At 34.8% G+C, this 16,136-nt stretch overlaps 2 protein-coding genes across 2 annotated transcripts in view; both read left to right on the plus strand.

Moving 5' to 3' along the window:
* Positions 1 to 16,136, plus strand: part of LOC146587330 (ras-related protein Rab-39B-like) — a 266,005-nt gene that overhangs the window by 150,192 nt on the left and 99,677 nt on the right. The gene's annotated exons all lie outside the window — the stretch shown is intronic.
* SMARCA1 (SNF2 related chromatin remodeling ATPase 1) overlaps positions 184 to 16,136 on the plus strand; it is a 33,104-nt gene continuing 17,151 nt past the window's right edge. The window contains exons 1-14 of the mRNA XM_085319693.1: positions 184 to 340; positions 2,842 to 2,928; positions 5,282 to 5,448; positions 6,398 to 6,498; positions 6,624 to 6,724; positions 7,467 to 7,646; positions 9,257 to 9,412; positions 9,679 to 9,810; positions 10,568 to 10,636; positions 11,409 to 11,518; positions 12,294 to 12,520; positions 13,087 to 13,208; positions 13,586 to 13,738; positions 15,539 to 15,671. Coding sequence (XP_085175819.1) covers positions 332 to 340; positions 2,842 to 2,928; positions 5,282 to 5,448; positions 6,398 to 6,498; positions 6,624 to 6,724; positions 7,467 to 7,646; positions 9,257 to 9,412; positions 9,679 to 9,810; positions 10,568 to 10,636; positions 11,409 to 11,518; positions 12,294 to 12,520; positions 13,087 to 13,208; positions 13,586 to 13,738; positions 15,539 to 15,671 — 1,747 coding nt within the window. The 5' untranslated portion in view covers positions 184 to 331. The remainder of the gene's footprint in view (positions 341 to 2,841; positions 2,929 to 5,281; positions 5,449 to 6,397; positions 6,499 to 6,623; positions 6,725 to 7,466; positions 7,647 to 9,256; positions 9,413 to 9,678; positions 9,811 to 10,567; positions 10,637 to 11,408; positions 11,519 to 12,293; positions 12,521 to 13,086; positions 13,209 to 13,585; positions 13,739 to 15,538; positions 15,672 to 16,136) is intronic.

Raw genomic sequence — 16,136 nt, forward strand, 5'->3', positions numbered from 1 at the left:
GTTCCGCCGGGGCTCCCGGCGAAGGCAGCCGCCGAAGGGATGTTTGCGGGTATCCCTGGAAACTGCGCGAGGCTCGGTCTGGGGAGCGAGTCCTGCGGGGGCGCCTGCGAGGGACGGTGCCCGAGTGCCCCGATCCCCTGCGGTACTGCGAAGGGAGCAGGAATGTGGGTGTTAGCGCGATCAGAACTTCAGCGGCAACTGGTCAAAGTCTGCTTTTCCCGAAAGTCCGTTTTCCCCTGAAATGAATGCCTATTTCTTTAGTTCATTCCTCTTGTGTAAGAAAAGTGGTCGACTGTGAAATACACTAYGCCGTAACTGCGAACATCGCCTGATGGTTCAGGTTCAGGAGAAAAGAAATCTCTTCTACATACAGTTTCTTCTGTAAAATTATTTGCTTCTCAACTGATGTGAAATTGGTACTAAGTGTCTAGTGACTACCTGGAGAAATCGTTTGGAAGTAGTGAATAGGTTAGAATACATCAACGTTGTGCTGTGGTGCCATGGGGATCTACACATTTCTTAAGAGGAAAAAAGGAAGTTGCTGCTCTTTGAGGTTTTCATCCAGTCTGTGGAATTTCTCTTCCAGCTGAGCCACGGGTCTGTTTCATATCTGCGTAATGAGGGGATATAATACAACCTGTTGCACTCCTTTCCCCTTTCATGGTTTTACTTCAACACAAATCGTCTTTCTTGTAGCAGCAGCCATATAACATCCTAAGTTAATGGTTGTTTGCAATGTATTTCCACTTTGCATACGTGAGTTAAACACAAAAAGAGGTCTTTCTAACTAGTACGTTTATTTAAAAAAAACTCAAAAGCACAGGATACAAGAGTAAGGTCAACTAAAACAACAGTTCTTGTTCTTAGTCATTTATTTAGGCATTCATGTGGGTGATTCAATTTAGGACCAACTGTTGCACTGACTGGATAGATTTCTATCTCAGCTTGACCTCAGTAGCTTTTTTTTTTTGGCTAGTTATTAGAGATTTTAAGGGAAGATAATTTGGATCACTGGAATGCCTCAGGCTGTGTTGTTTCTGAAAGCATTACACAACACTATTGGTCATAGGATGTTTAAATGACAGTTTTTCAGTGGGCTATGTTATCTCAAGTTTAATCTTTAGTGGAAAATTTTTGTAGGGTAGAGGCAGGTTATAACCAGATAGTTCCCTGCAGAAAATGAGTTAAAAGTGAAAGTACTTTTTTGCTGGTATATTTATTTGCACTGAGGCTTCAGCTGATCAAATTTCCTGTTAAATCTATCCTTTAACTGCTGAAGATACATTGTGTATTGTTCTGGGGTACAATTCCCATAAATTTAGGAACTGTTTTGTGCTTCTGTGTTGTATTAGGCATATGCTACAGTTGATATTAAAAGAGAAAAATATTCTTACTCGTATCAAAATGTAATAATTGGCAAGCTCTAGATTTTTACAATGCAGAGTTACTCAGTGACAAGTTCAGACATGGTGCTCATGCCTACTACCCATCTAGCTCCATCAGCACAGAGTAATGTTTTAGTGAAAACACAGCATACTCTTTCCCAGTGTAAGTGGTCAGGAAGAGAACGGGTACTGAGATGCCTGTATCTTAAGTTGTTTGTCTTTTACATCAATTTTTGATAGTCTCCTGTTCATTACTTCTGGTATTTTGGGGCCATCGATAGATCAGATTATGAAACACTGCAATGAGGAGTGAAGGTGAGCAGGAAAACATATGTGTTTTGCCTTGAAAGTTAAGGTGTAGGTTGTGAATTTAACATGCTGTAGCTGCAGTAAATTTACATACCAGTTCATTTACTTTCTGCAGCAGTTAGACAACTGTGTTATTCAGAAATAACTATTTGTGAATAAGCTTGATGGATATGGCCAGCATGAAATTCCCTTCTGGTAGGGAAATCTGAGTAACAGGAGAGACAGTCTGTCATTAGAGCCATCTACCTTTGGACTTGGAAAGATATTGCATTATGTTTTACAAGGAAAACTCTTTTTGCATTCAAGAAGGATTCTCATAATATTGAACCATTCTCCTCTGTCTGGGAGAAACTTCATATTCATCTGAAGTAGACAGATGACTTAATTTTTCAAGGGATGTTCATTTACATAATTAATTTATTTCTAGGGGAACTGAAGGAGACATCTGAAATGGGCTACTGGCATCCTTGTTTGTCTTTAAGGAGGAACACTTTCTCTCTTTGGTAACGAGGAGATTGTTTCCAGTGTTAGCACTGGCAGTCTTTCAAACAGAAGTTTATGCTATGTTACATAATAATATAATGGCGGTGTGAGTATACACATATGTATAAACTGCTTTTTTGTATGTTGGCATAACAGCCCTCTTGTAACACTTTTTTCTGAATCAAACTGTCAGAAGTTGCAAGTCATTTATCGTAGAAAATTTCTAGTGCTGCTTACTTACAACTTAATTATTAGGCCTTGGAAGCTGAAGTCAGGCATCTATAAATCATTAAATTGTCAAACAACTTTATTAGACGCTAGTACTGTTCATCTTTGCAGAGAGTTATGTCTTTGGGCCAAAACTTAGAAAGGTGTTCTCCAACTTCAGCTTATGTTCCTCTCATTTATGTCCTAAAGACTAAATTAAATATATATTCATCAGTAACAATTCTGAAAGTAAAACAAGTGTAATGCTGCTTGAAAAACTGCTACTTATTTAGGTCCATTTTGGTCTACTGTAGTCATTTCAAACCATTTTGTTTGAAATAATTATTCTTAAAAAGAATTCAGCTATTCTTATAGTCTGCAGGTTTGTTCTGTTCGATATTTTTGCTTTTGTGGATAAAGATGCTGATGATTATAGTGTTTAAAATTTGAATTCCAGAAAAATGATCCTCCGTTTCAACTCAAACTTCCGCCGAAGGCAGCCAGACCTGAAAAAGAGATTGACCCAGAATATGAAGAGAAAATGGTAAGTGTATTCACAGCAAAACAGATGGCAAGATTTTTGTGAGAATTTTTAGTTTGTTTCCTTGAACTAGATGGACACAGTTACAGGTAATATTGCAGGCAGGATGTGTTAGAAAAGGAAAGTGAATTGAGAATAGTGTTACTGATACAATTATATGTAGTCCAGTGTTGTGCAGTTAGTGTTTAGTGAAGATTATGAGAACAGAGCAAGCAGATGGCAATAGTTCTGTTACAAGACTATCCCATTCTCCAGATATTTGTGGCTGCATGATTTCCAGAATTGGAGATGTGATTTTTTTTTTACACTATAATTATCAGTAGATTTTTCTTCTGTGAATTTGTCTTCCTCCCCCTCCCCCCCCCATGTAAATTTAGTATCCAGACCCTCCTGTGGTAAGGAGTTTCTACTCAATTGTATTTTACATTTAGAACTCTCCTCTCTCTTTTTTGAGTCTGTATCTGCTGGTTTCATTTGATGATCCCAGGAGTCATGTCTGAGGCGTTCTTAAGTACCTGCTTAAATGAGATAAATGCAGAAGCTGCCGATTTCTCATCCCGTCTCTAAAATTGCAGAGATTTTAAATGTTGATATGCTCCATGGGCTAATAGTGCAAAGTAGGACCTATCCATGACCCCAATTAAGGGAACTTGTAGCACTGGAGAAGAGAGTAGAGAGAATGGGGTAACTTTTGTATTACAAAAAGGCAGAAAGAAGAGGAGGCCATTATAAGGCTTGCTCTTGAATGTCATATGTAGTCAGTTCTTAGTTGATACCGATATCCAGTGTCTTCCTGTTAAAAGCTTTAAACATTAAATAGATGTCTAATAATTACAGTAGAATCTTGGGGAGTTGGATGCTATGAAAGCCAGAGAAAAGAGTGTCACTGTTACAGAAATTGATGCTTACTTGAACGAATACTTAATTTTTAGCGAAAAATAAGACAATTAAATCTGTTGTGAATGAGTTGAATAAATAAATAATCTTGGTTTCAGAATAATACATGATCAATATGACGTCATCCCTGATGTAGAGGGTTAAAGGCCGTTGTTTTAAGAGACAGTGGGAACGTGTCTCCCAAAACTGCCTTTTATTAACTCTGTAACTCTGTGATCATGAGCTAGAGCTGTTTTTCACAACTTACTCTTTGCTTGCAAAATTATTGGCTGGGTGTATATTCAGTGTGGAACCTCACCAGCTATGGTTAGCTTTGTTTACCAAGACCACTTTTTGTTACCAGTTTCATTTAAAATGTTCTGGATGAATTTGTTCTTGTCCTGCGTGAGCATAAGCATATATGTGCCTTAAGCACCCCCTTTCTCTCTCCTCCTCCGCCCTGTCATTTCATATAAAAGTTTTACTTGATATTGCCATCTTACCAAAATTTCAAAACACACGAAAAATCCAATAATGATTTCCAAGAGAGTTTTCTAAGGATGCTTACATGCTGTTACGATTTGCACTGCTAAAATAAATGCGTTGTAAATAGATTGCCCTCATGTGGCAAGCTCATGCATTGCAGGAGTCAATTTCATTTTTAATTGCCTTTTCCTTTAGTAGATTGGTTCATGTTGTTGCTGTTATTTGTGTATAAATTATCTGATTTTTCTACAGAAAAGCTTTCTGTTGTTAATATATTTCTTAGAAAGACTATAGTACAAAATTACAATTTCACATTTGTAGCTTAGGTATAAAGATATAAATGAGATCACGGAAAAATTCTTTACATGATGTACTGTTACATGATGCTTAAACGCCATAGAAAAACTGTTAGCAATTGCATTCTATCATATTTTTATTTCTTAAAAATGATATCACATTGTTTTTTAAATACAGTGACGGACGTAAGCTTCACTGTATTTAGCGAAGTGCGTATACCTGATTATTACAGCAAAACTTAAAAGATTGAAATTTATGATCTGAAAGCAAAATTGACTAACTTTAATGAAAGGAGTGTTAAGCTTGTGCATTCATTATGTTACTCATACTTCTAAAAGTGGAGCTAGCACAATATCTTCTTGGATGAAATCCTGGTAACCTTGAAGCTGATAGAAGTTTTGCCACTGACTTTAGCAAAACTAGACTTAAATTCCTTACTGTAAGTCAAAACCTCATCTTTTTGTTCGTTGTATGTATGGAATCCTTTAAAGTATTATGTTACATTTACTGGTATGCCAGCTTTTGTATGATGTTTGTAGCCTGTAGTTGGCTAACAGTTGGCAGTGATCTTGTCAGTCTTCCCTTTTATAAGTTGTCCTTATGAGTCTGTTTCTTAAGAAAAATAAAATTGTTCATGAAAAAAAGTTAATGATTTTTCTTTTTTTAAAAAAAATTTTCTCCTCACTTTGGAAACTAGAAAGCAGATCGAGCAAAAAGATTTGAATTCCTCCTGAAACAGACAGAACTTTTTGCGCATTTTATTCAGCCTGCAGCACAAAAATCACCAACATCTCCACTGAAAGTCAAACTGGGACGACCACGGATAAAAAAGGATGAAAAACAGAGCTTAATATCAGCTGGGGAGTATGTTATCCTTTGATTTTTAACTTATACTTTCAAATTTATGATGCCTTTTCCTATATGTATTTAGTTAGTAATCTAAATATTTTGATTTAAGTAAGTCCAGAACTTTCAAAAGAAATTATAGTACACCTTTAATAGGAAAATGTGTTGGCCTGTGAATTGGTGCATGTGTGTTACTGTATTAATCTGGGTTTAGATCAGGAATGAATGTCTAAAGTAAATTCCTTGATCGTTATTACTTACCATTCTTTGGTTAATATGGTGGAGTGATTTTGGAACACATGGATTGAATTTCTTTTGGATAACACTAAACTAGAAGATGGGCTCCAGAGATGCACGTGATGTGCTCCAACCACTAGTGGACATGTCAGTGGGATCAGACTAGAGCTAGGCAAGGTAAAACAACACAACATGGATATAGCCGGATGTTGTCTTGCTGCGCAATTCAGTCTATGTTACTAATATAGACATAGCCTGCAGGTGTTTGAAGAGTCTATAATATCTAACAACTGACTTTTGGTAAGTTTATAGAACAGCATTTTCTGCTTTATCAAATTTTTAAAAATACTTTTGGAATAAAATATCCTATTCCTCTGAATGGTATAATTATCAAGTAATTGATTCTATGGCCACMATTGATGTGTATGTTTGTGTTTTAATACTGTGTTGCTCATTATAGAGTCTGTTAGAGAGCTCATGATACCTGTTGTCAGAGTATAGTCATGGCTCTGGAGGAGAGGACTGTATTTCAGCTGTCGTAATTAAAGCTGGAGCAAATTGTGAAGGAATAGCTTTGAAACAGGATATGATTTCTGCCAAAGATCAGGGTGCTAGAACATGCACACTGTAGATCAACAATTGTTTTTATCCTAATTTGGCTTGTTTTGATTATATAGCAAGTATTTGGAAGTTATTTCATATATACAACCATCTTGAATTCTTTCTTTAGTTATCGTCACAGGCGCACAGAACAAGAAGAAGATGAAGAATTGTTGTCTGAGAGTCGAAAAACATCTAACGTGTGTATTCGATTTGAGGAATCTCCTTCGTGTAAGTTTTCTGTTGGCAGTTTTCTGTTTGTTTTGTTTTAGTTAAAATCTGATGAGCAGATTGCAATTAAAATTTTCTACTTAAAATTAGTATTTTTTCCACTTAAAGGAATCTTACGTTTACAGATGTGAAAGGAGGAACACTAAGAGATTATCAGGTTAGAGGGCTGAACTGGATGATCTCGTTGTATGAAAATGGTGTTAATGGCATTCTGGCAGATGAAATGGTAAGCTTTTGGAATTTTTGTGGAAAGTAACCATCCTTTTCTGACCTTTTTTTTTCTTTATTTGTATATTGTTCAATTGCCCAATAACTTTTTGCAAGAATATAAATTGTGTGGTTTGTACATAAATTAATCTTTTAACAGTAAACAGTACATGAAATGATAAAATTTTTCCAGTAGTTATTGCTTTGGTTGGGTAGATAGTAGCTAACTGAGAATCCCTGTCTATTTGTAATTTATAAAAATGTATAGTCATTGCAATTTTGTTTTTGTTTGTGTGACATGCTCAAAAGTAAAGAAAAATGTGCAAATTTTCTTTAACGCTGCCCAGAGGTAAGAGAATGTGCTGTCTTGGTTAAGCCTATGATTTTGGTGCGCTTGATAACTACCAAAATATATCCTCTAGAATTCAAGTTGAATGATAGAATAATTTTGTATAATTAAACAAGATATGCATTATATATCATGGATAATGAATGAGTGGTAGTTACTGAGAGCAAAGTTCAAACATTAAAATACCTATAGTATTGATTGTATATGCAGGAGTATGTATTGTTACACAACATTAATGTTTTCATAACTGTATCTGTAATATAATGAAATAAACTGTGTTGAAAACTTTTGCTGTGTGTATTTTGCTATAAGTTGAGTGGCAGAATCTTAAAAGCTTGGATTTTTTTTTTTTAACTATTTCTGTATTATATTTCAGAAGTGTTTTTTTCCCCTCTTCTCTTTGCCAATGTAGGGTCTTGGTAAGACTCTGCAAACAATAGCGTTATTAGGTTATCTGAAGCATTACAGAAACATTCCTGGGCCACACATGGTCCTGGTTCCAAAATCAACTCTGCACAATTGGATGAATGAATTTAAACGCTGGGTTCCATCGTTGCGTGCCGTTTGCCTTATTGGAGATAAAGATGCCAGAGTAAGTGCTTTTCTTGCAAAAGATATACATTCATTGTCAGAAATGAGTGTTTTGGGGAATGGAATTCTTTCTAAGCCAGTTCCTTAATTATAGTGTCGCCCCCCCCCCCAAATCTTTAACAATATTAGCATTGCAAATGAAAAATGTTACATTTGTAGCTGCAGGGGAAAAGGTAAACAGAATCTGAAATAATGGATTGGGATCAAAGTAAGGCTGTCTGTGGCTTTTCTACTCCCCTGTTGTCGTCGACTTTGACTTTTACACCTATTTTTTTAATATTGATCTCATTTATGTTTGCATTTTGACAGTGATTATCCATTTTCTTTTATTGCATTCACTTTGTTGCTTCTTTGCCCTTTCATTCTTTTCTTCCTTTCTTAGATGACTGCTCACGTTCTTTACTTGTATCTCCCATCCATCCATGGCCTTGTAACTAGGGTTTTCTTATAGCTCTTGAGGCTTTTCATCTTTCATACTGAAGGCTTTAAATTAGATGTTGGATATTTTGTGACTTGAAGAGCAAGCTGGATGTTCCTATGAATCTTGTAGTACCTAACATGTTTTGTAAGGTTGCCTGTCACTGTGAGGAACTATTCTGTTAGTGATTCAAATAGTTCCTTCCAGTGCTATATTCTTGCATTTGATCAAAACATTCTTTGCAAATAATTAATGATTTGAATCTTGATAATCTGTACCACAGTTGCTGAATCACATCTAGTGTTTATTGCTAGTTCCATGGGATGAAATTAAGGTTGTGTTGAAGGGGAAGCATGTACCTTGTATTTTCTTTGCTTTCAGAATATTATGTATGTATTGTCATAATTTCTCATTTCCTGGTTTTCTCCTTATCTCTTTGTCTTCTGTAATGACTAAAAACCTCTGAGCTTATGTTTGTGTTAATAAATCAGTGCATAGTACAGTGTTGTAGAGATCACTTTGTTATTAACTAGTTCTTTGAGGAGGAGAACTAGAACATTTGTGTTTGACCTTTTAGCTAGTGGGCTATGCAACCTTCTAAATAAGTTCTTGAAGACCTGCATGTTACGACCTTTTCTTGGGGCGATGTTCTTTCATATGATTAGGTTTATATATCCATAACAAAACAGAGATGAGTCAGGAGAGAGGGCTTCAGGAAGGAGAGGAGGTGAGAGTAGACTAGGTGAACTATTCTGAAACACTCTTTTGTGGATTTTGTATCTCTTGGACTGGATAGTTTAGAGGGATTTTATATCTGTAATTTTGTACCATATTTAAATGCTTTAAATGAGTGTAATAGATGTGTATCACTTAAGTAGTTGTTAGACAAGCAGATGCAAGAAGATAAAGAACAACTTATAGAAAACTTATGCTGAAGAACAGATACTTGTTTTGATGAATAGGAAAAATTTTTGTCTTTTCTCTTTGTTTTTAATGACAACTGATGATCTGTTTGTGCCTAAAGTGCAAAGGATTGAAGACTTCTTGAATTAACTTAGTTATATAAAAGACGTTTCAGACTTTAAAGTGATAGGACAGTACATAAGAGATGTTGGCAAATATGTTTCACTGAATTCCAAATAAGTTGTTCTTTTTTGTAAATAGTCCTTAATTGATTCAATTGTTTTCTTTAGGCAGCTTTTATCCGTGATGTTATGATGCCTGGAGAATGGGATGTTTGTGTTACGTCATATGAAATGGTCATTAAGGAGAAATCTGTCTTCAAAAAATTTAACTGGAGATACCTGGTAATTGATGAAGCTCACAGAATAAAGAATGAGAAGTCCAAGGTAAACTCAAATCTGTTAAAATTGGTTAGAATCTTTTGTGTCCATGTATTTTCAAAATAAATAATTCTAAGTGTTAGGTATTTCAGATAGGTCAAAATGTTTTAAAAAAATACAAGCAGTAAGCTGTTGAGTGGTAAGTGTAGATGTCACAGGTAGCTCACTGTCTTGAAATGCAGTTAATATGGTTTCAAGTTCAGAAACTGATGAAGGCTCGTTATATTTAAGCAGTATATGATGATGACGATAACTATTTGTTATGTTTTCAGCTATCAGAGATTGTCCGGGAGTTCAAGACAACGAATCGATTGCTGCTTACAGGAACTCCTTTGCAGAATAACCTCCATGAGCTGTGGGCATTACTCAATTTTCTTTTACCCGACGTCTTCAATTCTGCAGATGTAAGTTGAGGTTTGAAAGTAAAATCTTGTCATTTTGATACCCAGGACCCTTTCTGCAGAGGAGAAGAATGACCAGCTAGTTAGAGACATGATGTGGAAGATCTGATTTCAGTAGAAGCTCCTTGGCTTACCTAACTAGACAGTTTTATTGCTTTGTCTAGTTAAAATAACACATTATGTTAGTGAAGATAAGGCCTCAGGCCAGTAATGACAACTGTAGTACTTTATATATTTGAAGAATTATGCAAAGTGGAGCAAAATTTGGGAAAACAATGCAAAATGAAGAATATGGAGCATCCAAATAGGTGTAAGCCTTTTTTCATTTAGAATTTCCTCCTCTTTTGAGTCATCTTTCTCTTTTTGCTGTTATGTTCTTGCTGTCCTGGTATTGCTCCCATTCTTTCTACTGTGTTTTCCATTTCACTTCTTATGGATTCTATTTTTTGTACCCTCTTGTCCTATCATCGTGCGAGTACTAAGGTAAGAAGTGAGATGCTCCGGTGATAAACATGAAACATCGTCATAATTGGAACAGAGTAGCAGTATAACTGTATTTTGTCAGTGGAGTTATTTAGTTGACTTAAGTGTTCTTACATGCTGTGCAGCTGACATAGAATTGTGGCCTGATTTTTCTTTCACTGATGCAAGTCATACATCTTAAGATTTATGTCAATATCTGCTGGAGTGAATGAGAGTCCCTATATATCTGTTAGACATGATAAACTATTCATTCTAGTTGTGCTTTTTCCCCCCACAGGATTTTGACTCATGGTTTGACACTAAAAATTGTCTCGGTGATCAGAAACTTGTAGAAAGACTTCATGCTGTAAGTAGTTAAAGCTACAATCGTACATTGTTGTTAGTGTACATGATGTAAAAATAAAAACAGATTGTTTCCTCCTTACTTCATGTCAGGCAAAATTGAGAAAAGGGACATGAATGTGTTTTGTTGTAGAGGTACTTGGCAGAATTTTTGAGTAAAATACCAGAAATTACTCTGCTGATGCTACTTTTTGTAACGTTGCTGTTTGAGGTGGACAAAAATCTATTTATTAAAATGAAGAAATTTGAGGGATTTTTGAAACCATTTGTTATCCTGAATACTATATTAATACGTTAATGCTAGCCTGAATAAAAACATGTGCTTACCTTTGTTTTACTGTGAGTAAAATGGGAGAGGCATTTTTCATCATATAGTAATAAAACTGAAATTCGAAGAGTGCAAACATACATTTTTTTAATTTTTGAAGTGCTGGTATATTTTGCATACATTGCTAGCTGAAACAATATCAAGCTTTTAATAAAAGAGAATAAATTGATTTATAAATTTGTGATGTTAATCCTTGCTTAGAACTACAACTAGGAAGAATACGGCAAAAATGTTATGTATTTCATATGTTGAATTAGTAGCCTATTAGAAAGAATGGAAAACTTCATTTTTCAGACTGCAGCAGAATTGTTCTGAGGGGGTCACCATGAGAGCAATAACAATTGCTTACTTTTGATAGAATAAGTGTTACATAATTGAACCTGTTACTATTGTATTTGAGGTGATCCATATTCTAAACCTATCTGTGGAAAAACTCTAATTTGTGTAGGTTTTGAAGCCATTTTTATTGCGTCGCATAAAAGCTGAAGTAGAAAAGAGTTTGCCTCCTAAGAAGGAAGTAAAGATTTACCTTGGACTTAGCAAAATGCAGAGGGAATGGTGAGTTACTTACCTTAAAGTAAGATTCTTTTCTGATAAAGAGCAGAACAGTTCTTCATATTAAATTGCTATTTTTTCTTGTCGTTGTGTGTCCGGAAGACAGTCAGCTAGAAAAGCATATTTAGTGTTGTCTTTGGGGCAGATGCTAGTTTTTCCTTCTTATTTCCCCTCTCCCCCCCCCCTTTTTTTCCCCATTGTTAAGTGTGCTAGTTAAAGAGCTCAGGAACTGTAATGAAAAGGGATGGGTGGAAGATGGAAAAAAAGAATTTTTCTTGACTCCTTTCCTTAAGTTTATTTGAAAGAATGTATACCTAATAAATCACATTCTTTGACACAAGTAGGTATGCACCAGTAGAAGTCTCAGTTAAAAGTAAAATAAAACCCTGAGCTGCCACGTACCCAGAAGAGAAATGAGAAAAGGGCTTTTTCGTCTATTTCTTTATGCAGATCGCAGAGCCAGGTCAGTGTAGCAGCTTTGGTCAAATCTGTGATAATTTTAATCCACTCCATAATCCTAGAATAGAAGTGTAAGAAAACCTAGTAAATGACAGATTAATGTCATTCACTGACAGATTGCCTTTCAATTTAGATATGAATTTATAAATCCTTATTATCATTATTTTTCCCAAATTTTATAATAATGTATCTCAGTAGTCATTTAAACAAAACAATCTTCTGCTTCTGGAAAATGTAATTTAGATGTTTCAGGGATTCTTTCATGTTTTAAATATGAAAAGAAATGTAGAATTTCTCAAAATTGTCCATAAAACTTCAGGTATACAAGGATCCTGATGAAAGATATTGATATCCTAAATTCAGCTGGGAAAATGGATAAGATGCGTTTGCTGAATATTCTGATGCAGTTGCGAAAATGCTGTAACCATCCATACCTATTTGATGGTGCTGAGCCTGGCCCTCCTTATACCACTGACACACATCTCATCACTAACAGTGGTAAAATGTTAGTTTTGGATAAACTGCTAGCAAAACTCAGAGAACAGGGTAAGTACCATCTATGAATGATATTGATCAGAATAGCCATCAGAAGTAAAAATACACTATAAAACTTAAATAGGTTCATTCTTGTCTTTCCTCCAGTGTATGCATTCATTACTTTCAGTGGAGTTTTTGTTCGCAACCATTTTTCTGCAGCCTTTTTTTAATGCATGAAGGGAAGGAAGTCTTACGGGAATGGTAAGGAAGACTGATGATACGGGGAAAGGAAGAGAAGAATCTCCCTACTACCATCTTCAAGACCATTTTTGATAAGAGGAATAGTTTTCCTGTGCACATCAGTTACCAGCTACTTATCTTACCATATTTTTAACTTTTCTTTTTTCAGTTATGTAATTCTTCTGTAAAATTGTCAAATAACCCATCCTGAATAGACGTTAAATCGATGTTAGAAAAATAGCTGAAAAAGAAAGATTTTTTTTGAGTAAGTTACGCATAGTCAGATAGTACAGTATATTTCATGTGARTTCATACTCTATAGTAAGCTCTGTAGTAAGATTAATGTAAAGCATGAAAGCAGCAACAAGATCTTATCTTCTGTGTTGTTCTRTCAGGTTCCCGAGTTCTCCTTTTTAGTCAGATGACTCGTTTATTGGATATTCTGGAAGATTATTGCATGTGGCGTGGATATGAGTACTGCCGACTTGATGGACAGACCCCACATGAAGAAAGAGAGGTGAGAGAGCTGCATAAAAAAGAAACAATTTTCTTTTTTATGTATCAGATGATGAAGCTGTTGCTGTTTAGATATATATATGAGTAGCTATGTAGCTTTTTAAAACAAAGTRAAAATACTACAGTATAAAAAGACAGCAAAGGATGTATGTTTTTCCTGAACCAAAGGTTGTAGTAAAGTAAGTTTCATTTGTTCCCCAACTAACTGAAGAACTTAATATTTGTCTCCTTCGAGTGGATTTGTTTTGCATGTGCAAACCTAGAGTTGTTTCTGGTATGAAAAATCCTTGTAAAGTCACCAGTATATTGGAAACTTGTTTGAAAAAACTTTGATACTTTAATGAGACCTTTAAAATTTTATTTATTATTATTTTTTAGGAAGCGATAGACACCTTTAATGCTCCCAACAGCAGTAAATTCATTTTCATGCTTAGTACCAGAGCTGGAGGTCTAGGAATTAATTTGGCAACTGCTGATGTAGTTATTCTCTATGATTCGGACTGGAACCCTCAAGTAGATCTGCAAGCCATGGTGAGCTAAAACCCTTACATGTTCATTAAAGTTATCATTATTCAATTTTGTTTAAGTATTCCCAGTACTTCTGTTATTTTCCTTTACCTTTTGTATTTGATACCAACAAATCAAGGGATTGAATGAAATGGCATAAAAAAATATGGAAGAAACTGCGGATTTCTTCCTGTGTATATTTTTTGTCTAATTATTTTCAAAACTCAATAAGAATACTTCTATCAAAATACTGTGACAATATTGTTTATCCATAGAATTGTTCTTAATTTTGTCTTTCCAGTATATAACAGTAAATGAATAAAGGAAGGCTGTTCACAGAATAATTGGATTGAATTAAAAGCATGAAGCATTATGTTTTGCTGCTTTCCTGTTGTTTTGTAAAGCTTATGCTTGTGTAACCTGCATAGTTTCTACAGTTTCTCCTGGATGGTAAAGCTAGGGAAAATAAATCCTTAACTTTGGGTTAAGCTTGCTTAAGTCTTCTCTTTTGGAGTATTGAATAATTTATAAAATCAAAGTCTATAATTTGTTTCATGTGGAATAAAAATGCCGTGATGCTTCTTGGATGATTGAGGGTTTTTTTTCTGTTATTGTTGTGTATTTTGTGTTTTTTTTTTCCTTTTTTTTTTTTTCCCTTCCTCTTCTTCCTTCTACTATCTAATAACCTGCCTCCTTCCTTTGAAATGCACACTGGCCAGCAACAGTAGATTGAATTCCTGAGAATTAATGAGCATGATCTGTAAGGTCTAATAAGCTTTTAAGGAAGGAAAGTGTTAAATGAAAGTATTAAATGAATATTATGCAAGAGAGTAAAAGAGTTAATAACTCATGTTCAGAGGCTAGCCAGAAAAACCTGGTACCAATTACTTACTGACCAATTACTTACTTTTTTTTTTTTTTATTTCTCTGTTTCTCTTTCTTTAGAGGACAAAATATTTTTATTCATGTTTTCCAGAGTGAATAACCACAGGTTTTGGTACAAACAGGTGCAGCATGTTAGTCATCAGATTGACTAGTCATTATTTGCTCTGTGCTGCACCTGTAAGGTGTGAGCTGCATACTGATGTTTTAACGCAGCTGTCTTGGGACACCTACAGTATTGAAGCCATGCTCACATGGACTTTTCCCATGGAATTAATATTCTGAAGTTAGGGCTGCCAAAGTTTCAATACTTTTTGTCATGTGAGAGAATTAGTTTGAATGCACTGCAAGAGTGTGTGTTATATATATATATACACATATATATGTACACACACACATACACATATATAAATACATATATATATATATATATATATACACACACACGCACATAAATACATATATATATACACACATACCCATACATGCATATATATATAAAAATATATACACATAATGTATAGCTATATGTTATAATATGCATATAAATATATGTATGTATATATAATATAAAAATCTTACACATACATATATATGTATATTATGTACACACACACACACACACACACACACACACACAGAGTGTATGTATATATGCTGTTACTCCAGTTCCCACTTGCATTGTAGACTGGCCTTCGGTTACCTTTGTTTACAGTGAGGTAGATAAGTTTATTGCAATAACTACCCCAAATTTAAAAGATGCATCTGTCCAGGTATAAGCATGTATTACTATACTGGTTTTACATTTATTGTGTACTGTTGAATAAGCAAGGAACCAAGAAATTTTTGCTGGTTTGTCTGATGTTTCTGCTATATAGCAAGTTAACTGTCTATTGCCTGTGAGATTTTATTACTGAATACTCGTTGATTTATGTTTGCTAGGATCGTGCGCATCGTATTGGTCAAAAGAAACCAGTACGGGTGTTCCGACTAATCACTGATAATACTGTTGAAGAAAGGATTGTAGAAAGAGCTGAAATAAAACTGAGACTGGACTCTATAGTTATACAACAAGGTATTAACTGATACATATTTTTGTCTGCAACAGAATTTGGTTCAGTCCCTTAGAGCACGGGTTAAATAACTACAGAAGTACAGTGGTTATTTACTACTGTAAATACTCTGCCTCAGAGCACACCTTGTGTATAATAGCGGTACACTAAATATATCTAAAAAGTGTCACGTAGAAATCATTCATTTATACAGATAAAATTTCATTTGAAAGAAGTGTGAGTTCTCCTAAATTAGGGATGTTGGCGTAGATTCCTGTTAAGAATCTAAATGAGGAAAATAAATTACTGTTAAATAGGTATCAACTGATTTTTGTGTTACACTTGAAAAAAATAGTAGCAGTATGTTCTAGGACAGTTAAAAACAGTTATATAGAAGTGGTTCTTATTGTACTGTAATTTAACGAAAATTAAAACTGCAATGTTGCTTTGTTCCGAAGCCTTTCGAAGATAATTTATTAAAAGCTAAG

Source organism: Rhea americana, unplaced genomic scaffold, assembly GCF_003343005.1.
Source record: "Rhea americana isolate MKP2758 unplaced genomic scaffold, rheAme1 scaffold_6, whole genome shotgun sequence".
Classification (NCBI taxonomy): Eukaryota; Metazoa; Chordata; class Aves; order Rheiformes; family Rheidae; genus Rhea; species Rhea americana.